The following is a 23648-nucleotide window of genomic DNA, read 5'->3' as shown; positions in this document are numbered from 1 at the left end:
CGTAGAATATATTCTATACACAAATTTGTAAGCCTTTAAAACTCAGGCTTGCCAGCCTATCACTGAATCCTGTAGTCACTGTACTTCATTACCCCCAAACACAAGGTTCTGACCAACATTATTATTGCTGCAAAGCCAGGGCTTGTAACATCTACTACTACCAGTAGCAGCTAATGAAAACCATATAATTTACTGCTTTTTTATAAAGAGATCAAATTAATATTGAGCAGATTTGAGTTCAGCCTATTGGTCTGGCCCTCCACAACAGTCTGAGTTTCTCATGAGGCCCCTTGGGAATATTAATTGCCCACCCCTGATCTAGAGCCACTTTGTTAATGATTTAACAAAACATATGATCTGCTTATAGAATATGATGTACAGTACTGTTAATTTAATCAAAAGTATTAGAGATTCACCAATATGGCACCTCGGGCTGACAAGAAGAGGAAAAAATATTAAAAAATTATTGACAAGTTTATGTTTCTAATATAAGTCAGAGTGCACTGACCATAATTGGAGTAATACATCACTCATCATCAATAATTTAATATTAGAACAGTATCTCTTTTTTAATTGATGAGACAGCAATTTCAAGACACAAACCATTTAAATTACTTCACACATGTTTTTGAAGGCTGCAATACTTTATTTGGCAAACAGCTCTATGACAGGTTTTCTCATGTTTTCGGACCTTATTATTGGCTTAAATTCTGTTATCAGAACAATTACAAGAATGATCTTGTCTTACTTATTGATCCAGAATGTTGCCTATTAGCCACTGGTGTATTCTGCATCATTAAAAATAAATATATATTGTTTACATGTTCAAACATCATATCCTTGCAAGGCAAATAATAGAATTTAAGATTTTCAGGAGGAATTCTGCTGTGTGATTTTATTTGTACATTTGACTTATAACATAAAGCAGAATTTTTCAACTGTGGCACCTTTTTCAACATGTACTTTTCTTCAAACGTCTAACTAGTAAAGTAGACTTTGTTGCAGCAGGAATGTATTTAATTTTCCTCATCCAGTTGGCTAGTGACTGCTTTCATCTGTAATTCTATTCCGTTTTACTGGAAACAGAAAAAAAAAAAAAGAAGCACATCCTTTAGATTTTGATCCTCACATAAATGCTGGGACTTCAGTGTGCACCTGCACCTTTCCTTTTTTAAAGTCCAGCTGTGACAACACTTTTTTTATGCATGCATAATACTGCATTTTCCAACCTGTCATATATAAAAGAAAATAACGATCATCAGACCACCGAAACACAACCACCCACTGTTAGTAGGCCTAACTCACATCTTTAATCCATAATATGTTTCAACTGTTAAATATTAAGTCTATTGGAAATTTTCTAAAGGGGACATGTGGCTTTACAAATAATATTAAAGTGGAGCAAAGCAGAAGACTTAGAATCGCTCTGAATTTATTATAATTTTTTTTTTTTTTAAACAGCTCTGAAATAAACAACACAAACAATACGGTTTAAACAAAATAGCAGGAAACAGTTTCAGGGAATCAAGACATTTAACATAAGGCCCAGGTTCAATTGTCATTTATTCTTCTCCAAATCCGGCAATTGTGCAAAACTTTAAACGCCTTTCTGGCAAAGTTATCACCCGATACACTGAAGGGAGTTATTCGTTTTCGGAGCCTTTCTTGGGCGCAGGGGCGGACTTGGCAGGATCAGGCATTCTCTCTTTGACATTCACGTCAGCTGGAAAAACAGGAAGACAACACTTGTCCAGATTCCACCCACGTTTGTCGTCCCTTATTTATAGCATGACTGTGCAAATAATGTGTGCCATTACTTCTCTGGGATTGGCGCATTGCTCACCAGAGGACCGACATCACCACAGGACGCGCCGCGCCATTGGTTCGTATGTTTCCGTTTCACTCGTCCAATCAGAGAAGCCTTTGCTGTTCATATCGCTATAGTCACAAATACATTACGTAAAGGCTTAAACGCGTCCTTCGTCATCGTTACCACATTCATAACAACCATGTCTGGCCGAGGTAAAACCGGTGGCAAAGCTCGAGCAAAGGCCAAGTCCCGCTCATCCCGAGCCGGACTCCAGTTCCCCGTGGGTCGAGTACACAGGCTACTGCGCAAGGGCAACTATGCGGAGCGCGTCGGCGCCGGGGCTCCGGTGTATCTCGCCGCCGTGCTGGAATATCTGACTGCTGAGATCCTGGAGCTTGCAGGCAACGCGGCCAGGGACAACAAGAAGACAAGAATAATCCCCCGGCACCTCCAGCTGGCCGTGCGCAACGACGAGGAGCTGAACAAGCTGCTGGGAGGGGTGACCATCGCCCAGGGAGGAGTGCTACCCAACATCCAGGCTGTCCTCCTCCCCAAGAAGACTGAGAAACCGGCAAAGAGCAAGTAAAAGAGACTCCCGTAAGGCCCAGGATTTACCCAGGCCAAAAAATGCTCCCCGCGGAGACACCCACGTTTTTATAACGGTGTTCGTTTTTTGGATCAACAACCTTTTAAGTCGGAGACAGTTTGGTGTTGCTGTTTCTACAATAAAACGGCACTTGCTTCTCATTGGAACTCTTCATAGACAATTCAGTCGCCGCAGTTGTGGTCTTGGCTCGGGGAAATGGAGGCACTCTGAGGGCTGCGGATGATGATGGCCGTGGGAAAAAAGAACCTTATTAATATGGACCAATTCTGATAAACGGGGTTATTTTAGTTTCGAAATGCTGCTACAAAACGTGCAAAAATGGTTATGATGTTTATTATGTTATGTTTCAATAAATGTTCTTGAGCCTTTTGGCAGAAGGAGGACACATTGGCTTTATTTATGTTGTTGTCATTCGAGGACTTTTGCGTTTGGATCTAATGTGATAGAGGGACATGGCCCATGCATGGGCTCTAACTTTTTCTGGCATATAAACTGTGGTACGGGTTGAGTATGATAGCATTTCATTTTACAGTCAAGGGTCTATCATCCACACTGAACGACACAGGAGAAATGAGAAGATACACATTTGGTCCAGTCACATAATGTTGCTGTGTATTCCCTGCTCAGCTGTGGTCAGAAGTCCTGAGGAAATGTCTTCGTTTTGACCAAGTCTAGTCGGTGATTATTAACTTCAGTTAAGTTCAGAATTTTCATTGCATTTGTATTGGCTACAAAACCAAACCACAAATTCCTGTCTTCCTGAAGTTGATTTACTTACTAGGTGAACATTTTATTATCACTTGAAAGTCTTGTTATTTTCCGTTTTCTACCAGTGCTCTGCTTCACAATTATCTAAAATTTCAATTCACGGAGAATGAGTTGAAAATTCAAGCCTCGTGAGGGGGCTTGCAAGCTTTTCAGCGGTTTTTGGAAAAACTATTCTGCACTATAAACATTTAGTGTTATCTTGATATGGTACTTAATGTATGTTTGCTTCGATAACCTCTTAAACAAATCAGACTGCATGGACAGCCAGAGCACTGTGCCCATGGAGCTGGTGGGAAAAAAACAACAACATTCACACCCTGCAGCTACGACAGAACACACATGGAATTTTAAAAAAAAAAAAATTATAGCTAGTCTTTCATAAAAGTCATAAAATCAAATGATGAAAGATTTAGATAGCCTAGACTTTTCTGAAACAAAACAAACAAAAAAAGTTATAGTGTGAATGGTAGCCCTTATAATGACAAAGATGTGCCCTTAAAAATAAAAATAGTGAAATTACCCTTAAAATAGCCTGGTTCATAGGGTTAAGTTACATTTTCCGTGATGAACTAGATACTTTTTACAACTTAAAACAAGTCACCATTAAGTTATGGTTTTACGTGGGACATCAACATGACTGTCCTTTGTCACCTTTCATACTCTTTCTCCATAATCCCATCATAATTACCATGATCACAAGAGGTTGCAATAAATATGTCATTCTAACACCCTTCAACTATCTACCGCTGTTATTGTTTTCAGAATAATTATGGGCTGTCGTCAAGTATCTACTACACAATCCCTGTTGTGTTATTTAAATGTAGTTAATACAAAAAAAAGAGAGAAAACCCTTGAATGAGTTGGTCTCTCCAAACTTTTGACTAATTGATTAAAATAAATCCTGGAACATACAACATGAAGATACCAAAGTTCAGCCTATTTTAGCCTGTCGTGAAGTACAACTTAAATGTAACCCTGTAATGTAACAAGCAGGTCAACAAGAAGGAATCATGCTGTTAAAATGCTGTAATTAAAACCACATAAAGAGGCATTTCACAGATTTGGTTTTGGCTTCTACAATCCTGTTTCCCTAAAAGTTGGGATGCTGTGTAAAATGTAAATAAAAAATAGAAGGCAAATCATGTAAACCCATATTTAATTGAAACTAGGAAAAAAAAAAAAAAGATCACATCAAATGTTGAGATAATACATCTGTTATGTCCTTGAAGTGTGTTTTGTTTTTGTTTTTTTGTTCTGCTCCTCCCTTGTGTTTCAGGAGCTGTCTGTTTCCAGGTAACAGCGAGCGGATTGGGTTCCACCTGTGCAGTGCCTCTCTACTTTCTGATTGGCTACCTCAGGCTGCCACCTATCCAATCATCATCTTGGACCCTCAAGAAAAGTAGTATTCCTTTAGTCTGGCTGAGTTTCTCTTTTCTGCACCAATTCCAAACTGGCCCCTACACACTCCCACTCCGTGATTGAGTGTCGCTCGGTGTGGAGTCACACTTGCGGCCGTGGAGGGTGTCTGAGTACACCGACCAGGAGATGATGAACCTGTTACCCAAAATATTTCAGTTACAGCAATTCAATAAATTGTGTACATTTACTTGATATTTACTCATCAAATGTCATCATATACAGATCAGACAGAGCTGGCACTTAGCCGAGGTGTTTTTCCTCTCACAAGCTTGTGAGAAGAAAAATTATTTATGGACAAAATATATATTCTCTCTCACACCTTGTCCACGTGTCTTTCTTCTTTTTGGAACATTTTTACTTTAGCCTTTACTAATCTGATTAGATCCTTGTTTTTGTTTTTTTTTCCAGTTTCTGAAATTTTACAACACAGCCAATAAAGTCAAATAACTAACACCTGTACCATTGGAGGACGGTAGGTAAGTTTGGGGTACCCTGTACATGCCACACTTAGATGGTCTTTATTAAACACATTAGGTTTAGAGGTTGGTGCCACCCTAGGTATTTTATTGAAAAGCTTTTTTTTTTTTTTTGGTTAGCTGGTTAGTTTGTTTTGGTTTCAGAGGCAGAAGTTTATTTATGCTCAATTTTGTTGCACTGTTTCCTTTTATTTGGCACAATTTTTTTGGTTCCAATGTCCCTCACATTATGTCAACCTTTGTTCAGTAATAAACCTATTTATTTTGCCACTACTGCTCTGACTCCTTGAAATAATTGGTGTGATGTTGGAAACTACAAGCCAATTTCCAACTTAACTTTTATTTCTAAAATCCTTGAAAAAGTTGTTGCAAATCAACTTTGTGATCATTTACAAAGGAATGGTCTGTTTGAAGATTTTCAGTCAGGCTTTAAGAGTTCATCATAGCACAGAAACAGCACTGGTGAAAGTTACTAACGATCTTCTAATAGCCTCAGATAATGGGCTCGTCTCTGTACTTCTTCTTCTGGACCTCAGTGCTGCTTCTGATACGATTGATCACATGATTTTATTACAGCGATTGGAAGATGTTACAAGGATCAAAGGAACTGCGTTACACTGGTTCAAATCGTTCAAAATTATCAGATAGATTTCAGTTTGTTCATGTCAACAATAAGTCTTCCAGACAAACAAGAGTTAGTTATGGAGTTCCACAAGGCTCAGTGTTAGGCCCAAATACTTTTTACTTTGTACATGCTTCCATTAGGAGATGTCATCAGGAAGCACTGCATCAACTTCCATTGTTATGCAAATGACATTCAGCTATATCTTTCTATAAAACCAGATGAAACTAATCAGTTAGTAAAACTTGAAGCCTGTCTAAAAGACATAAAGGCCTGGATGACCAAAAATGTCCTGTTTCTAAATTCAGACAAAACAGAAGTTATTGTACTTGGTCCTAAACACCTCAGAAACTCTTTCTGTAATCACTTAGTTAATCTAAGTCTTGTCTTGGCCTCCAGCACCACTGTGAGGAACCTTGGAGTCATCTTTGATGAGGACTTGTCCTTTAGACAGCATATAAAGCAAATCTCCAGAACTGCCTTCTTTCATCTACGTAATGTTAATAAAATCAGGAAAATCCTTCCTCAGCGTGATGCAGAAAAACTCATTCATGCATTTGTTACTTCTAGGCTACATTATTGTAATTCCTCGTTGTTAGGATGTCCAAATTACTCATTAAAAACCCTGCAGTTGATCCAAAATGCTGTAGCAAGAGTACTGACGGGATTTAGCAAGAGAGATCTGGTCTACTTGTGGTTCCTAGAGTTTACATAAGTAGAGCCTTCAGTTTTCAGGGTCCTCTCCTGTGGACCCAACTCCCAGTTTGTGTTTGAGGGGCAGAAACCCTCTCTAGTTTTAAGATTAGACTCAAAACTTTCCTTTTTGATAAAGCCTATAGTTAGGGCTGGCTCAGGTAGACCTGAACCAACCCTTAGTTATGCTGTTGTAGGCCCAGGCTGCTGGGGGACCTCGTTATACACCGAGCTTCTTTCCTCTCACTCTATAACTCATATCTCATCATCACATCTCCTTAACTTCATGCTTTTTCTCTCCCATTATTATTGTCTGTTGTCTCCATTCAGTTCCCTCACTCGCGTAGTTTCTCTTTCTTTTGCAGATATCCTGTCATGGAGCTGCATGTCTCTGCTCTGCGCTTGTCATCTCCACCAACAGTTCTTCTCTTGTATCTCTCTGCTATCCTTTTCTCTCTCTGCTCTCCTCTCACCCCAACCGGTCAAGGCAGATGGCCGCCAACCTCTGAGCCTGGTTCTGTCAGAGGTTTCTTCCTGTTAAGAGGGAGTTTTTCTTCCCTCTGTTGGAGGTTTTTCTCCCTTAAAGAGGAGTTGTTTCCTTCCTAACTTATGTGGGAATTGTTGAATTGTTGGGTTTCTCTGTATAATATTGTAAAGTCTTGCTGTAAGGACTTTAAAGTGTTAAGTGCCATGAAATAACCTGTGTTGTGATTTGGCACTATATAAATAAAATTGAATTTAATTGACCTTCTCTGTTTGCTACCAGCTGGAAAGTACTGTAAAAAAATTGCTGTGAACTTTGGTGAAGAGGAACTAATGACACGCTCGCAGCAAAAGGCTTACAAATTAGACACACACACACTTGTCATTTACAGTCATTAAAAAAAAAAAAAAAAAAAAAAAAAAGTCCCATTCTTCACATAACACTATACTTTTTGCCTTTTATTGACCTTGCTACTATCCACAATCATTCTCAAATATGTTCCATGCTGACTGACAGCAGCTAGGAAATATTGAAAGCTGAATCCTTTGCGTCACAAAGGGGCGGGATGTCTGTAAATTCTATTGGTTGGAAATGTAAACAGATGTACCAAGAGACTTTGGGTAATCAAATTTATATACATATTGTTCCAACCCTTTGCGATTTACTCAGAACCTGATTGCGTTTTACTGGTAGATCGCAGTTTATGTGTTGGAAGGCTACAACGCTCATCATAGAAAATGTGATCTGGATAGCCTACACCAAATTATTGAAAAAAATTTAAATCGGTAAAGGAGATGCGAGAAATGTATGTATAACATGTATGCCTGTTTGGAGGAAGTTAGTAGGATATAAAATCAAATAGTTGTTGTGACAATAAACACCCAAAAAAGTACCCCAAAAAAACCATCTCAGAGGAAAAGTCAGGGAGTAATCAATCCTCTTTGGCAGCATGAATGTTTGTAATCCATGACATTGTTGCTGAGATATTTCATTTTGGTCCAAAATGGTGGACTGACATTGACATCCCAAACTCTCCTTCCACTTCCACTCCACAAACAAGTAACACCAGGTATCATCAAGTCCAGCTATTCCTCATACAATTTACTGTGTTAAAAAGTTAAAAGCTACAATTTATTCTATTTGAGGAATTATTATCTGAATTAATGTTTCCCTTTATCAATAATTTTCACAAGACAAGATCTCCTTTTTCAGGAAGCAACGGACTTGTGGAAAGCAGTTTACTTTATATACAAGGGGTTGTGAAGGTTAGAATTACAGCCTCCCCCTCCCCCCAACCTGAAGTTCAATAGGTCAAACCATCTACGACCCACATACAGTACAGTTGGTTAGTAGGTTGACAATGGCCTCTATTGTCACACATGTTGACTGGCTGGCGATAAGAGATTAAGCATAAACATAGCTACTAACAATTCATTTGGTGGTACAATATAAGGGAAAATATCTATTGTGAAAATTCTTAATCATCATATGAAATATGCTTTTTATCTTTTTTTTAATCAGAGCACTCAAAATTATTTTTGGCCCACATGAGTACAAAAAGAAATTATGTGAATCCTGAACTTTTAACCGTGTACTTTACTGTAGGTATCACATGAGAATAAAAAAAAAAACTGTGTGGAAACCAGAGCTGTGATGTCACGGGAGGTCCCTCAGCAGAGTACAAGTAAAGCGAGTGATGAGGAAATGCAGCAAAGTCAAAGTGTGATTGATTGTAACAGAGATGGAAGTCAAGCTGCAGTTCACTGTCTTCATGCTACTCATTCAAGGTAAGTTCTTTACTTTGAAAACTTGTAATACTTGACTGCTAGAGTTTTGTTATGAAATGTGAAAAATGAAGTTACTGAAAGTGACGACTTTACTTATGAATTCTACATGACTTGTCTTGGGAAAGTGTGATGATTTAGATTTTGATGGTTTCGGGGGAATTACATGCTCTGATGTTTCTGAAACATTTCAATTATTTCCCCTTTTTCTGGTCAAACATTGTTGACATGAGTTCCTGTTTTTGGAGGCTTTCGATTTGTTGATTTTATATGTAAAAACCTTTGTTATAGTCATTAGTACCTGTAGTGAATTGCATATCCGTTTGGAATCTGTTACAGTAGAGTGAAACTAATGTTTTTTTTACACTTGAGGCATTTGAATCTGAGATCAAAACATGACCAGACATACTGCTGTCAGAGAAAAAAAACACAAGAGACATATATATATACAGTGAACCCTCGCTATAACGCGGTTCACCTTTCACGGTCTCGCTGCTTCACGGATTTGCATTGTGCATTGAAATCACATTACGACTATATGTAACGTAGATATATTTAATGTCCAGTTCTATCTATTTCAATTGTAAAATAAAGGTTACTACTTCACGGATTTCGCCTATCACGGTTTCTATTTGGAACGTAACCCCCGCGAAAAACGAGGGTTCACTGCATATATATACTATTTGTGTCTAAGTAGCATAAAATAAAACTACACACACACATATCCATATCCAAAGTCTAGTCTCGTAATAAATAATCAGTACACTCTTTTTCTGAGGTTTTTATGCATTTGTTTCTATGCTCAGAAAAATTAATCACATATATATGCAAACCTGAGTGAGAAAAACTTTCGACGACCTCAAGCTTCTTTGTTTTTTACCTTCAAGCCCACTGGCCTGTCAATGTGCCCCCACAAATGTGTTTTCCATACACTTCGTAATGTTCACCCCGTAGGAAAGAAAAAGTACCTGAAGCCCCCGAGAACAGCCTACGTCACACCCGTCCTATTTTTGCTTTCTCTTTCACCACCAAACAACTGACCACATTACTTCCTGTCACAGCAGAAATGTGATGTTTAATGGAGTAACGGTGATGAGGGGATGGGGGGGGGGGATGGGGGGTACTGCTTCCCTTGTAGCTGCAGTTGTTTTTTTCCTTTTCACACCAACCACACACACACACACACACACACACACACACACACACACACACACACACACACACACACACAGTGTCAGGCTTGTGGCAGAGATGGAAATATAACAGGGGTTTCAACTCTGAACACTTCTGTGCGAGCCATAGAGTGATCTGTAACAATATGAAATGTAACATGTATCTTCAAACTGTGGTTTATAGTGACATTGTGTTTTTGATATTTTATTTGATTGCAGTTTCTCTTGGGGTGTGGCAGCATATTACTGTGATGAAAGGTCAGACACTCACGTTAAGGTGCCCCATTACTGATGCTCACAAGACCCATGTGGACTGGAAGAACCCTGAAGGATATATTATGTTCTTTAATGACAATCAAGGTAAAGATGGTATATCGAAAGCTTTAATTCCATGAACAAATGATAAGCAGAAACAAAAAATTGCCCATTTTTGAACATATCTTTGCATTTGTTTCCAGCATTGAATGACAAACGCTACAGCATCAACAAACTGTCTGAGACAGAATTCTCCATCAGTATTTCCAACGTCAACTTTAAAGATGGAGGCAATTACACATGCACTCACTATAACCACCACACGACAGAAAAGAAAGTGGAGGTGACAGTGTTAGGTGAGTGTAATGTTGCAACTTTCGATTTATGTTTTTCTTGAGGCTCTCAAAGATCTGATTTGGTAACTTTTCTACCAGTGCTATAACCGTCACCATGACTCACTACAACCATTATATTGTTAGTGGATAAGTATTTAATAATAACCTAATAACATTTGCGCCGTTGTTGATTAATTTGAAGGTCATCCCCAAATGTCAGTAGTGAGGCATGAAGGACAGATTGTGGTCAAATGCACTGCTGCAGGGAACCACTTACCTCCCCAGATCTCCTGGAAGTTTGATCATGGACATGAATTTCTTGGTAAGTTGGAATGAACTGAGGTTTTACTGCACTAAAAAGCTAATAATTATAATTAAGTAAACCAAATTTAGCCATGGAAGCTAAGATTACTCACAAAGGTGCATCACCTGCCATCTTTAGCTTTAAAAAAAAAAAAAAAAAAATTATATCTTGGATATTGCTATCATGAACCAATGGCAAAGATGTTCCAACTTAAAGAAGCTTGTCTGAACTCTGCTCTCTTGAAACATCTTCAAACCCAAAAACTGTAAGAAGGCTGAGATGTGAGCTTGTGAAGCTTCAAACAATGGATTGTTAGAAATTAAGGTTAAATAATACCTCAATACCACACTAAGACAAATGAAGACCAGCTTTACTGTTGTCTCTTGCAATTGAACCTTTGAAAGTGTATGGTAATTGGTAAATGGTCTTTACAATTTGCCTCCACATGCAAAGGAGCTCGCCTGCCGTTGGGGCAACTTGTTTCTTGCCCCATGAGACTTTTGGGATTTTTTTTATTTTTAAGATTGAACTGCCGACTTTACATTTAGTGGGCAGCCTGCTCTACAATCGAGCCTCAGCCATTTATCAAAATAACTCTCAACCACCACAGAGTGTACTCTTGATGGCAGGGACAACTGTCATGATGTGATAATGGCCATTACCTTTAAGTTTTGTTTTTTAACTGTTTTTTTTTTTATCATGTAAACCCACTAATCTTTTCTTTCATTTTAAATGCCAGATGTCAAATGTGTGATGGCTCTTTGGCTACTAATGTAAGCTGGTGCATATTCTTAACAATGGATGCCTGTGACAACTGTCCTATTCTACAGCTCACGCCAATGTCCAACTTGAAGATAAAAAATATGTCTCCACGGGGATGTTGCATTTTCTCTCGGTGGAGAGAAGAGTCACTGTGAGATGCCTTGTCCGCCACCCGTCATTGTACTCACAACATCTGATGAACTTTGTCAACATTGGACGGGACTGTGAGTATATTACATTTATTCTCAAACTTTGTTACCTGGTACTTACGAGAAGCTCAACATTTGGCTCTTGTATTTACCGACACTTGATTACTTCTGCATAAGGTGTGTGATTTCAGGAACGGCAACAGACTAGTGTAGTTGTGTTGTCACAAAACAGGTAGCTGTGGCAAGGCACTGTTTTTTCTGATGTGGGACTCTGTGACATAGTCAACAGCACCAGACGTGATTAACCAATGTAAATAGTACAATATAATAAAATTGTAAATAGTCTGTTTTCCTGTATTCCAGATTATTCACAAGTGAGCACGAATTTTGCCTTTTTCCATGAACTTGGTTCTGGTCTGTAATATTGTTAAGTTCTGCTGTAAGGACTTTGATGTGTTAAGTGCCATGAAATAACCTCTTTTATAATTTTGGCGCTATATTGAATTGAATTGAGTTGAATTGAATTGAATTGAACTGAATTGAGTTGAATTGAATTGAATTGAATTGAATTGAATTGAATTGAATTGAATTGAATTGAATTGAATTGAATTGAATTGAATTGCATTGCATTGAATTGAATTGCATTGAATTGAATTGAATTGAATTGTTTCTGCTTACCAATGACGTGAATCCCCTTTCTGTTATAGCAAAGAGGTCCCGCCTCACAACCACGACCAGGTTACCAACAGTAAAGCCTCGAGGGTCAACAGAAGGGCTGGGAATAAGAACCAGCTCCAATGGTGGAGCAGCAATGTACTTCACAACTACAGACATGAATAGGCTCTCATCAGAGAGCTCAGCGGTTCCCTCCAGTCAACGGTTTTCCTCCGATGCTCCAAAAACCATGTCGGCAATCACTAGTTTTCCTCTCAAACCTGTTACATCCGCAGGCCCCCATCAAAACACTATTGGTGAGTGAAACTGTCCTCATTTGTTTATGATTTGCCACATGGGCAAATGTAAAAACCAAGTCGACATGCATCATTATTAAATTACCTTTAGAAAAAGGAAAATATATTCTACACTGTGAGTGTGAAAATGGGTGTGAAAATGGGTTTGGGTCTGTGGGATGGAAACTAACAAGATTAAGCTTTCACAATGTGTCGGACTGTCACCTAACCACAAATGTGGTTGTGACGCCACTTGATCTGTTTCCTTTGATGGAGATCTCAGAGTACAGTGTTTGATTCCCACCCATGTTGTATTCACAAGTTCAGATGATATAGACGTGGTGTTTTTTTGTAGGTGAAGAATTGTTCCGACATGTATGTGTCATCACCAAAGATGGCTGTTTCCAACTTATGTTTCATGTTTTTAACCTTTATCATCAAGGACCAGTTTGTCATAAATAAAGCCATTTTGATAGTTACACGGAACATTGCTGCTACTTAAATAACATTCAGTTACTCTTTATTTATCTTTCTATTTACTTGGACAAAAAAAAAAAAAAAAAAAAAAGTTTTTTCCCATGAACCTTGTCATCAAAATGTCTTCATGTTTGTACAGGTGACTCAAGAACCTCTGAATTTTCAGGCTCAACCAAAATGAATAATGACACCACCACTGAGGCAACAAGCACAACTGGTATGATTTACCTTGTTTGTATTGTGAAAAAACTGTAACTAACTGTGCTGCAAATGCATAACTATACTTTGAAGATATTTATTTGCTGCCATCAAGTGGTAATACTACACTTCCATTGTTTCATTATTAAGATGACTTGAGCAGCAGCAGCTTAATTCATTGTGTTAATTATTAAATCTTCTTTGTCCATTATTCCTTAAAGGCTGGACATCTGAGGTGACCGAGGACATCACCTCCAACAATTATACAGAGAGAAACAGAACAGGTAAATTCATTTTTGGACTGTGAGGCCAATATACAGTTCCTTTGCTATGAAATGATAATATTTTTTTTAAATTTTTTTGTCCTTGGCACACTGCTAGAATGTATAGTAGGTTTTTAAAAGTGTTTAAAGTTTGGGACTCTGTCCATTTTCAGGTAACTTTGAATTAAATATGGAAGAAGGAACTCATGGAAGTGCCTCATTACTGGTCTTCCTGGTGTCATGCCTTATCTTTGGCCTACTGGTGGTGGTCACTTTTTTTGCCATCAAATTGAGGAGAGCACACGTCACCTGGAGGAAAGGTAAACAGACCACATTCCCATTTTCTCTCATGGCATCTAAAAACTGAAGTTTCATGTTACTTTCATCTTTAGTTGGGGCCATACATTAATGAGACAAATCCACTGTGCTGCTTTGACCCTGGCAAATACTTCACGTGTGTCCAAATATATAATACATATACATATTAAAAAACAAAAAGAAGTATATATATATGTAAATACATCTTATATATGTTATACTGTATGTATCTCATAGCGGTGCAGTGCTACAATGAATAGGAAATACAGAGGTTATAATAGTGGGTACAACAAAGTTAAAAGTTATTTTTCAAATGTATTTAAAAAAACAATAACAAAAAATCATGGCTGTTTTAATTTTTACAGAGAATGAAGACTTTGATCAGTCAGAGGAGAGCAGTAAATCTAAATCAAGCCAGGAAGAGAAGAGCGCTCAAGTACAAAGGCGAAGAGGTACCTTAACAATTAAGACATCCCCAAAAATACTTGTGCTAGCAGAGGTCTGAATACTTATGACCATGTGATATTTCAGTTTTTCTTTTTTAATAAATTTGCACAAATTTCTACATTTCTGTTTTTTTCTGTCAAGATGGGGTGCTGAGTGTACATTAATGAGAAATAAAATGAACTTTTTTGATTTTAGCAAATGGCTGCAATGAAACAAAGAGTGAAAAATGTAAAGGGGTCTGAATACTTTCCGTACCCACTGTATAATAGTATATATTTTTTATTTTTATCATTTGTCAGGAAGCAACCAGTTTCTCCAGTGAATCACTGATTATGAAATAGTCTCTCTGTCTCTCTCTCTTAGGGGTCCTCAACACGGAATTCACACAGTATGTTGTTGAAGAAACAACAGGGACGACTTCAGTGATTAACACAGCTGCACTTGCAGCAAAAGCGAATGAAGAACAGACCTGTCAACTTCCAGCCTCGGCACAAACATTAGCAATTAGTGACATAAAGGAGACAGAGCTCTAAAAGTCTATCATTTATTAAATTCATCATGCACACTAATTAGCTTTATAAAAAAAAGAAAAAAAAACTGTACATGTACCACAGAGTGCACCATACAACTCATATAATATATGAGTTATATGAGAGCCTCAATTCTTGGAATCATGGATCCCACATGATGTTGTAAATATTCTTTTGAGATTCTGCTTCATGCCGGCACAGTTGCATCTCATCAGATGCATATTTGTCTGCTGCACATCACACCCCAAAAGCTGCTGGAGTTCACCGATCTCAGTTTGAGAATACTTTTGCTTTGTGACCTATTGCATATCCTGTTGGAAGTTGCAAAGATCTGCCTGTGATTGGCTGTCACGTTGTGGCAAACAGCCGTGATGTCACCCGTTGCCGTTCTGAAGCCTCGAGTTTGGATTCTGGCCATCGCAAGCTTGCTATTTTTGAGCAATGTTGTCTCAGTCGAAGTCACGAAGATCACATTTGTTCCCTCTTCTGATGCTTGATGTGACCGTGAAGCCAAGCTCCTGACCTGTATTTTGGGAGTTTGTACATTGCACTACTGCCAGCTGATTTGGAGAACTGCTTGAATAAGGTGTACCTGTGTTCTAAATGAAGTGTATGTTTACAACAAAAGTTATTCTCTTGAATGAGTTGTTAGAGCTATTTTGTTAGAACCTGTCGTGTTTGAACATGGATGAGTGGTGTGTATAAAGAAAATATTATTTCTGTCACTCTATTATCTATTTGAATTATTTTTTTATTCCATTAAAAGATAATTATCACCGCTGTTGTCTATGTCTTGGTGTCTGTTATTCAATACTATTTATTTATTTAATTTATTTGATTTTATACACTTTATTAATCCCCGAGGGGAAATGTCTTCACTACAGCAGGGGGGCTCTCAGGGGGGAGATGCTGCAGCAGGCTGCCACTAGCACGGCGCCAGGTAACCTGACCTGAGGTGCATGTTTTTGGATGATGGGAGGAAGCCGGAGAACCCGGAGAGAACCCACGCAAGCACAGGGAGAACATGCAAACTCTGCACAGAAAGGCCCAGGACCGGATTCAAACCCGGAACCTTTTTTTTTTTTTTGATGTGAGGTGACAGTGCTAACCACTGCACCACCGTGCCGCCCCCAATACATACTTTACAGCTTAATTTTTTTTTTTTACTTGTTTAAAAGCTTTTTAATTTTTTTTTAACAATCTTGATTATATCACTGTAACAACCGGTGTGACTTTTAGGCATGTAGGATGCAAACACTGTAGATAAAAAAAGAAAAAAGGAAAGTGAGAACCAGATGACAACCTTGACACATCCCACATTAGCTCTGGTCTAATCATGCCTGGTCTCTCCTTTCACTTCCTCAATAATTCCTCTATTCAGTTAGAGTATAAACTCCTCTTGTCGTTTACTTATACAAGTACTTAATGTGGATTTGGAGCCTCTGGAAAAAGCAGTCTTTTGCCTGACTACATCTTGTATCTCCACACAAAGCTAACACCTTGAACCATGCGGCCGCGCAGCTATTATGAAATTCAGATGATTAAACAGGAAGTAGGATGGATCAGGATTGAGCGTCATCAACGACACTGAGTCTCATTGGAGAACTGTTGCGGAAATACTCAACGACTCGTAGCTGGTTGGCTGATGTGCCGGTCATATATATCGTACCGATATACGCTAGCCTTCCTTTCCCTTCTCATACCCGGCAGAGAGGAGTCTCCTTCGTCTTTGTCCTTTCCAACCCACCATTTGGAGGCAGCCGCGCTTCAACAAAAGAAGTAAGTTATTCGTGGAAACATCCCAAGTATTAGTAATAATAGTATATTAGTCCAAACCCCCGACACTCGTCCTGGAACGCTTCAGTTAAATAATTTTTGCTTATTCATTCGCGCTATTGCTGACGGATAGGGAATTAACTTTTCCTTTTAATATTATTCATATTCTTTGGTAGGTAACGATGTAAATGATTATTTGTAATCCTTGTTTTAGGGGCAGTAATCACAAGCTGAAATGGTGCATTTGCTAACGTTAGCTACTTAGCAGAGCGTGGAAGGTGGGGGTGGGGATTCTGAGACGTTCGAGAATGTTCTCGAACGTCCGTTGCTAAGCGCCCAAAACGAACTCTCTTCCGGTTGTTTTTGTTTTTCAGAACAAAAGCCTTTTGGTTTTTTCAAAGCACTTGAAATGTAATTTTACAGGCAGACTGGCTTGCACTTTATCCAAACTGCTTTCTCATTAAGCCGATTCACGGTGGTGTCATTAGGTTATTGCTTAAATGTTATAAAAGCCATTGCTCTTTTGCAATTTCCGGTCTTATTACCGCACAGGCGGTTTGCCGTAAACCTGATGTGTCATTGTCACGCGCCATGTTTGCACACTGCTGATTTTGTTGTTGTTAGCCCTTAGGTTTATTAATGTAGTGAATGCTTGCTGAGGGTAAATACTACTTAAATTTCCATAAGTTGATGTTTGGTGCCCAATTTAAATCAAATGGTTTAAAGTCTAAAGTGAGTTAAATAAATGCAGAAGATTGGTGTGTATATTTTGTAAAAGTAGTTTAATTGATTTACTTGAGCATCTTCTGTGACAGGTTTGTCTAGCTATTACCAAGACTTGAGAATAAGCTGTATTAATAAAAAATCTGCTGCTGTGGGAGTTATTGTTAAAAAATGTTAAATCCTTTTTTCTTTTTTTTTTTAAATTATTATTTTTTTAAAATATATTTTCTGTAGGAAACATGTCGAAGGGACCAGCAGTCGGTATCGATCTTGGAACCACCTACTCCTGTGTTGGGGTGTTCCAGCATGGCAAAGTGGAAATCATTGCCAATGACCAGGGCAACAGAACCACACCCAGCTATGTGGCCTTCACAGACAGTGAAAGGCTCATTGGAGATGCAGCCAAGAATCAGGTTGCCATGAACCCCACCAACACAGTCTTTGGTAAGACGGAAGTATTCAGTATTAATAGGGATTTTCCCTTCTTGCATTGTTCTTTTCAGTCCTGCCTACTGAAATTTGGCAACATTTTTATTGAGTAATTTGTTATCACAATATTAAAGCAACCCACCATGTTGTTTTGAAGCGACTGGCTCCGCTGTCCTCCGTTTTAACTCTTATTCACTGTGATGATTTCCCTGCCATTTGCTGTTTCCACCAGTGGTTGAGAAGTCCTAAGACTGTCCAGGTCCTTGCTTGGATATCTTAATAACTGTTTAAGCGTAAAGCTCTCACAGGAGGTACGTGGTGTTATTTCTAAAAGAACAACCTTTTTTTTTTTTGCAGATGCCAAACGACTGATTGGCCGCAGGTTTGATGACACAGTCGTGCAGTCAGACATGAAGCACTGGCCATTTAATGTCATTAATGACAACACTCGCCCCAAGGTTCAAGTCGAGTACAAGGGGGAATCAAAGTCCTTCTACCCAGAGGAGGTCTCGTCAATGGTGCTGACAAAGATGAAGGAGATTGCTGAAGCATACCTTGGAAAAGTATGCTCCTAATTTGTCTTGATTATAGACAGATTTGCCAACTTGCATAGTAATCATGCTAATGTTTGATTTTATGCCATTTCAGACTGTCAACAATGCTGTAATCACAGTACCTGCTTACTTCAACGACTCCCAGCGGCAGGCCACTAAAGATGCTGGCACAATCTCTGGCCTCAACGTTTTGCGTATTATCAATGAACCAACTGCAGCTGCCATCGCCTATGGTTTGGACAAGAAGGTAGATAAAACTTATGTATGTATGTATGTGTATATATATATATATAAATACATTTTATTTGACTATGGCTAAATTCATTAAGGTCGAGTAGCTTTGAAACATTTAAACAGCATCGCATGTCTACTTTTAGGTTGGGTCAGAGAGGAACGTTCTCATCTTTGATCTCGGTGGTGGCACCTTCGATGTGTCAATCTTGACCATTGAGGATGGAATCTTTGAGGTCAAGTCCACTGCTGGAGACACTCATCTTGGTGGAGAGGACTTTGACAACCGCATGGTCAACCACTTCATTGCAGAGTTCAAGCGCAAATACAAGAAGGACATCAGCGACAACAAGAGGGCTGTCCGTCGCCTGCGCACCGCTTGTGAAAGGGCAAAGCGTACCCTTTCCTCCAGCACCCAGGCCAGCATCGAAATTGATTCTCTCTACGAGGGAGTCGACTTCTACACCTCCATCACTCGGGCTCGCTTTGAGGAGCTCAATGCTGACCTCTTCCGTGGCACACTCGACCCTGTGGAAAAGTCACTCCGCGATGCCAAAATGGATAAAGGACAGATTCACGACATTGTGTTGGTTGGTGGCTCCACTCGCATCCCCAAGATCCAGAAACTACTCCAAGATTTCTTCAATGGAAAGGAGCTCAACAAGAGCATCAATCCAGATGAAGCTGTGGCTTATGGAGCTGGTAAGCATCTCTAGCCAAAGGACAAACACAGTCCCCTCTCAAGTACCTCAAAATCATTGTCTTGAGGTCTAATCATCATCGTTTTTATTTTTTTCTTCTTTACAGCTGTCCAGGCTGCCATCCTGTCTGGTGACAAGTCTGAAAATGTGCAGGACTTGCTGCTTCTGGACGTCACCCCTCTGTCCCTGGGTATCGAGACCGCTGGAGGTGTCATGACCGTCCTGATCAAACGTAACACAACCATTCCTACCAAGCAGACCCAGACCTTCACCACCTACTCTGACAACCAGCCTGGTGTGCTCATCCAGGTCAGATAATTATCACTATTCTGTCCTTTTTAATGTTGTGTGCAGTGATGGGATTTTTTTTTGCCTGTCATTTGTAGTTTCCAGACCAAAGATGGCCTGTGGACATCGACGCAAAACGGTTTAAAAAAAAAAAAAAATTTGCTCAACTGCATTTTTCAAACAGGTCTATGAGGGTGAGCGAGCCATGACCAGGGACAACAACCTGCTGGGAAAGTTTGAGCTGACCGGCATTCCTCCTGCCCCTCGCGGCGTGCCCCAGATCGAGGTGACATTCGATATTGATGCCAACGGCATCATGAATGTCTCTGCTGTTGATAAGAGCACCGGCAAGGAAAACAAGATCACTATCACCAATGACAAAGGTGACTTTTGAGTGGATTTTCAAGCACAATCTCAAATGTACTTGGTTCAATTTGTAATCGTTTTAAAAAATGCTTCTAGGTCGTCTCAGCAAGGAGGACATTGAACGCATGGTCCAGGAAGCTGAGAAATACAAGGCTGAGGATGATGTACAGCGTGACAAAGTTTCTTCTAAGAACGGCCTGGAGTCGTATGCATTCAATATGAAGTCAACCGTGGAGGATGAGAAGCTTGCTGGCAAGATCAGTGATGACGACAAGCAGAAGATCTTGGACAAGTGCAATGAGGTCATCAGCTGGTTGGACAAGAACCAGGTGAGACTTGGCGCTGATCAATTTGGCCACAATTAGAATATTCTTTTTGACTTGTGTAAAAAAAAAAAAAAAAAAAAGATTCTGTAAAATAACACTTAAATGTCCTAATCTTTTGCAGACTGCTGAGAGGGATGAGTATGAGCATCAACAGAAGGAGCTGGAGAAAGTGTGTAATCCCATCATCACCAAGCTGTACCAGACTGCTGGTGGAATGCCCGGTGGTATGCCAGAGGGCATGCCTGGTGGCTTCCCAGGAGCAGGTGGTGCTGCTCCTGGCGGTGGATCTTCCGGACCAACCATTGAGGAGGTCGACTAAACCATTCCATCACTTCAGCTGCTACCGTTTAAGATGTTTTCTAAGAGTAACCCTCTTATAGCACAAGATAAAACAAGGCTAAGAGAGTAATTTAAAGAGTAAAAACACTGGGTTCAGGTATCACATTTATTGCATTGTTTGCAACACCACTAAGAACAACTTGTAGCTGGCATAATTGAGCAGTCACTTCACATGTATGGTTCCGTGTTTTGTATACTGTGATGTTACTGCCCTGACAATAAATCTTGTAACCCTTTGCCGGTCTTGTTTGTTTTTGGCCTGCTATGACGGTAAAATCGTGTGCGCTGATAGATGCTGTCATTTACTGTTTTAGCTTGTATTTTAAAAAAATAAAATAAAAAAAAGATGCTACGATTACAAGGAAGCCAAATCTTTGAAGAATTATATTTGAATGTGTGTAAAAATAAGATTATTTTTCCTGTTTTGCTATACAGAGCAATAGTAAATTAACTGGAATCTTATGGTTGTAGTGACATCTAGTGATCAGTGTGTTTGTGTCATCAAGTAGGGCATTTTGAGGGATTAAAACTGCCCTTCCTGCCATCCCCCTTTACCTTCTAGTTTTTGCACAGTAGGTACATGGAAAGAAAATAATCCCCCCCCTTTCCAACACAGAAGTGTCTTAAGTCAGTTGTAACTAGTCCTGAGAAGTATTTTAATTGTTATGCACACTGCTGTGAGCCTTGGATTGTTTTGGAAACTTTACTGTTGAAACTTTGGACATTGTATTAGTTACTGTAGGCTATTTAGTGACTGCAATCATATGTGGTACAGACCAGCAAAGATTATGGCCAAAATGGCTTGAGATAATTTGACAACACAAAACTTGATTCCACATGAAGTAATACAATACTAATACACGGCAAGAGCACTTCCAGTGAAAACGGGAATAAGTGCAGCTGCGGCTCGGGTGTTGGAGCTGACATAAAAGGCATATGTAGAGACCACTTACAATTTAATACGGCTGTAGCCTGTCCTATTTGTGTGTTTTGTGTGCGATTTTGTCAGCTTTAAAGGAAGTCTTCGGTTAAGCGGGTACATTATAATAGATCCGCGTTACCTAAATATATATATAGGTTAAGTTATGCACAAGTTTCTTCGGGTTGTGGCAAAATGTAGAAAAACATCCGTAGTGTTTTCAGGTATGCTTTGCCCACTGTTGTTAAAAGTCGGAGCTTCAGGAAGAGTACTTGAAGGGAGCATGTGTGCGTTAGCGTTTCCATGGTTACAACAAAGCGTATTGACAGAGGAGAACAGGTGAGTACCTTACCAAGGGCTGATAGTACGCATATGCTTACCTTATTTTCTGAGTGTTTAGTTAATGCAACACAGTCTAGTGAAATATCTGTCGCTTGTAAACACATATTATTCAGTAATTTCACGTGGTTTGATCTGGAATGTGTTTTTTTTTACCCCCACGCTAACGATAGTCAACCAAATGCAGGGTACTGCTAAGCTAACTGTCACTTTACGTGCATTTACGTTAACCAGCTTTACTTTAGGATAATGCCGCCACGTTTATTCCTTAAAAACAATTCGTTAATGAATGGGAGGCTCCATGACAATTGTTTTTTCTGTCAAGAGTGTTGAGGCTATACATCTTTCAAAAAGTAAACATTTGGACTTTTCCAAACGCAGGTGATATTATTAACATGAAAAATGACTGTAGTTGTTTTATGTTTATGGAACAGACTGTCTCGTGTTTACTGTTTGCATTGGAGACGATATGTCCCCTCAGGGTTGTTTCTGGTCAAGAGAGCGAAGAAGAATAAAAAAGAGAGAAGCCGTGGGTTGAACGTGGTTGTCTCATCTCCCGACTCCACTTATTATATCCTTATAAGTGCCCCGTTACACAACTCAGGACGCTGGGTTACATTGACACCAGAGGCGGGAGTTCCTCTGCCTCTACGGCAACCCTGAGGGGACATATAATCTCCAACGCAAACAGTAAACATGATGATAACATGTCTGTTACATTTATTTATATTTTTTTACTGCAGTGAGTGGACAAAAATCTTCATCATTCACTCACTGTCTTTTCAACATTTTTCTAATGGCACATTTGGATTATACAAGCACCAGGTACTATGTTTGAAATCAACGGGTCTTTTCCATAAAGGACATTTGGACATGTCTCAGCAGGAAAAACAGGGACATAAGTAAAACTCATGATATTGACTGTTGACTAATGAATTGACTAATTCATTGAGCATTTTCATGATGACATTTAGAAACCAATTTGTAAACAAAGTGACACCCAGCATGCAGAAATGAAACTGAATCCCTCAATTGAGGCTGGTAAAACTAATTATATAAAGATTATAGTGTGTTAAAGATCAAACCGCCAGTATGCTCATGTTTAAAACAATGGTGACACATGTTTAGCGTGGTCATTTAGTGACTTACTTTAATGTACACTGCTCAAAAAAATAAAGGGAACACTTAAACAACACAATGTAACTCCAAGTCAATCCCACTTCTGGGAAATCAACCTGTCCAGTTAGGAAGCAACACTGATTGTGGATCAGTTTCACCTGCTGTTGTACAAATGGAACAGACAACAGGTGGAAATGAGGCAATTATCAAGACAACCCTATAAAGGAACGGTTCTGCAGGTGGTGACCACAGACCTTTTCTCTGTTCTCATCCTTTCTGGCTGATTTTTGGTCACGTTTGTGTTTTGCATTTTGCCAGTGTCCTCACCACTAGAGGGAGCATGAGGTGTCTACAACCCACAGAAGTTGCTCAGGTAGTGCAGCTCATCCAGGATGGCACATCAATGCATGCTGTGGCAAGAAGGTTTGCTGTGTCTGTCAGCACAGTGTCAAGAGCACGGAGGAGATACCGGGAGACGGGCCAGTCCACCAGGAGACGTGGAGGGGGCCGTAGGAGGACAACAACCCGGCAGCGGGACCGCTATCTGCTCCTTTGTGCAAGGAGGAACAGGAGGAGCGCTGCCAGAGCCCTACAAAATGACCTCCAGCAGGCCACTAATGTGCATGTTTCTGCTCAAACAGAATCCATTATTACATTTCATTTAGCTGACACTTTTATCCAAAGCGACTTACAACACACCGGTGGTACACCATCA

General features: G+C 39.5%; 3 protein-coding genes across 4 annotated transcripts; all 3 read left to right on the top strand.

The window, feature by feature from the left end:
- The first annotated feature begins 1910 nt into the window (after positions 1-1910).
- On the top strand, positions 1911-2802 carry h2ax1 (H2A.X variant histone family member 1). Its single transcript, XM_069716666.1, has one exon. The coding sequence runs from the start codon at positions 2010-2012 to the stop codon at positions 2394-2396; it is 387 nt and encodes a 128-aa protein (XP_069572767.1). The 5' UTR covers positions 1911-2009; the 3' UTR covers positions 2397-2802.
- Positions 2803-8613: 5811 nt separating this feature from the next.
- On the top strand, positions 8614-14883 carry LOC138631603 (cytotoxic and regulatory T-cell molecule). The gene is made up of 11 exons (XM_069716639.1): positions 8614-8666; positions 10055-10195; positions 10294-10446; positions 10628-10747; positions 11560-11715; positions 12348-12611; positions 13207-13284; positions 13487-13549; positions 13702-13848; positions 14212-14298; positions 14657-14883. The coding sequence occupies exons 1-11, from the start codon at positions 8621-8623 to the stop codon at positions 14824-14826; spliced, it is 1425 nt and encodes a 474-aa protein (XP_069572740.1). The 5' UTR covers positions 8614-8620; the 3' UTR covers positions 14827-14883.
- Positions 14884-16494: 1611 nt separating this feature from the next.
- hspa8 (heat shock protein 8) lies at positions 16495-20792 on the top strand. Of its 2 annotated transcripts, none has more exons than XM_069716638.1 (9): positions 16495-16602; positions 17557-17766; positions 18109-18314; positions 18400-18552; positions 18683-19238; positions 19344-19546; positions 19710-19908; positions 19988-20220; positions 20339-20792. In XM_069716638.1, exons 2-9 carry the CDS (start codon positions 17562-17564, stop codon positions 20534-20536), a joined length of 1953 nt encoding a protein of 650 aa, XP_069572739.1. In that variant the 5' UTR covers positions 16495-16602; positions 17557-17561; the 3' UTR covers positions 20537-20792. The 2 variants fall into 2 exon arrangements, with proteins under 2 accessions (XP_069572739.1, XP_069572738.1); XM_069716637.1 differs by having other exon boundaries at positions 18400-18567.
- The last annotated feature ends 2856 nt before the right edge of the window (positions 20793-23648 follow it).

The sequence above is a fragment of the Brachyistius frenatus genome, unplaced genomic scaffold, assembly GCF_029030835.1.
Source record: "Brachyistius frenatus isolate BFR_SWC_R1_liver_20210118 unplaced genomic scaffold, ASM2903083v1 Contig_161, whole genome shotgun sequence".
In the NCBI taxonomy this organism is placed as follows: Eukaryota; Metazoa; Chordata; class Actinopteri; family Embiotocidae; genus Brachyistius; species Brachyistius frenatus.
This window is presented reverse-complemented; position numbering and strand designations above follow the sequence as displayed.

What these genes read in the sequence shown, in the direction of transcription:
- h2ax1 (XM_069716666.1), top strand. Translation starts at nt 2,010, where the DNA reads ATGTCTGGCCGAGGTAAAACCGGTGGCAAAGCTCGAGCAAAGGCCAAG.
- LOC138631603 (XM_069716639.1), top strand. Translation starts at nt 8,621, where the DNA reads ATGGAAGTCAAGCTGCAGTTCACTGTCTTCATGCTACTCATTCAAG. An exon ending in GTTCTTTAATGACAATCAAG is followed by an intron (nt 10,196 to 10,293) that starts GTAAAGATGGTA and finishes ATTTGTTTCCAG; the next exon opens with CATTGAATGACAAACGCTAC. An exon ending in TGTCAACATTGGACGGGACT is followed by an intron (nt 11,716 to 12,347) that starts GTGAGTATATTA and finishes TTTCTGTTATAG; the next exon opens with CAAAGAGGTCCCGCCTCACA.
- hspa8 (XM_069716637.1), top strand. Translation starts at nt 17,562, where the DNA reads ATGTCGAAGGGACCAGCAGTCGGTATCGATCTTGGAACCACCTACTCC. An exon ending in AGAAGGTAGATAAAACTTAT is followed by an intron (nt 18,568 to 18,682) that starts GTATGTATGTAT and finishes GTCTACTTTTAG; the next exon opens with GTTGGGTCAGAGAGGAACGT. An exon ending in CACTATCACCAATGACAAAG is followed by an intron (nt 19,909 to 19,987) that starts GTGACTTTTGAG and finishes AAATGCTTCTAG; the next exon opens with GTCGTCTCAGCAAGGAGGAC.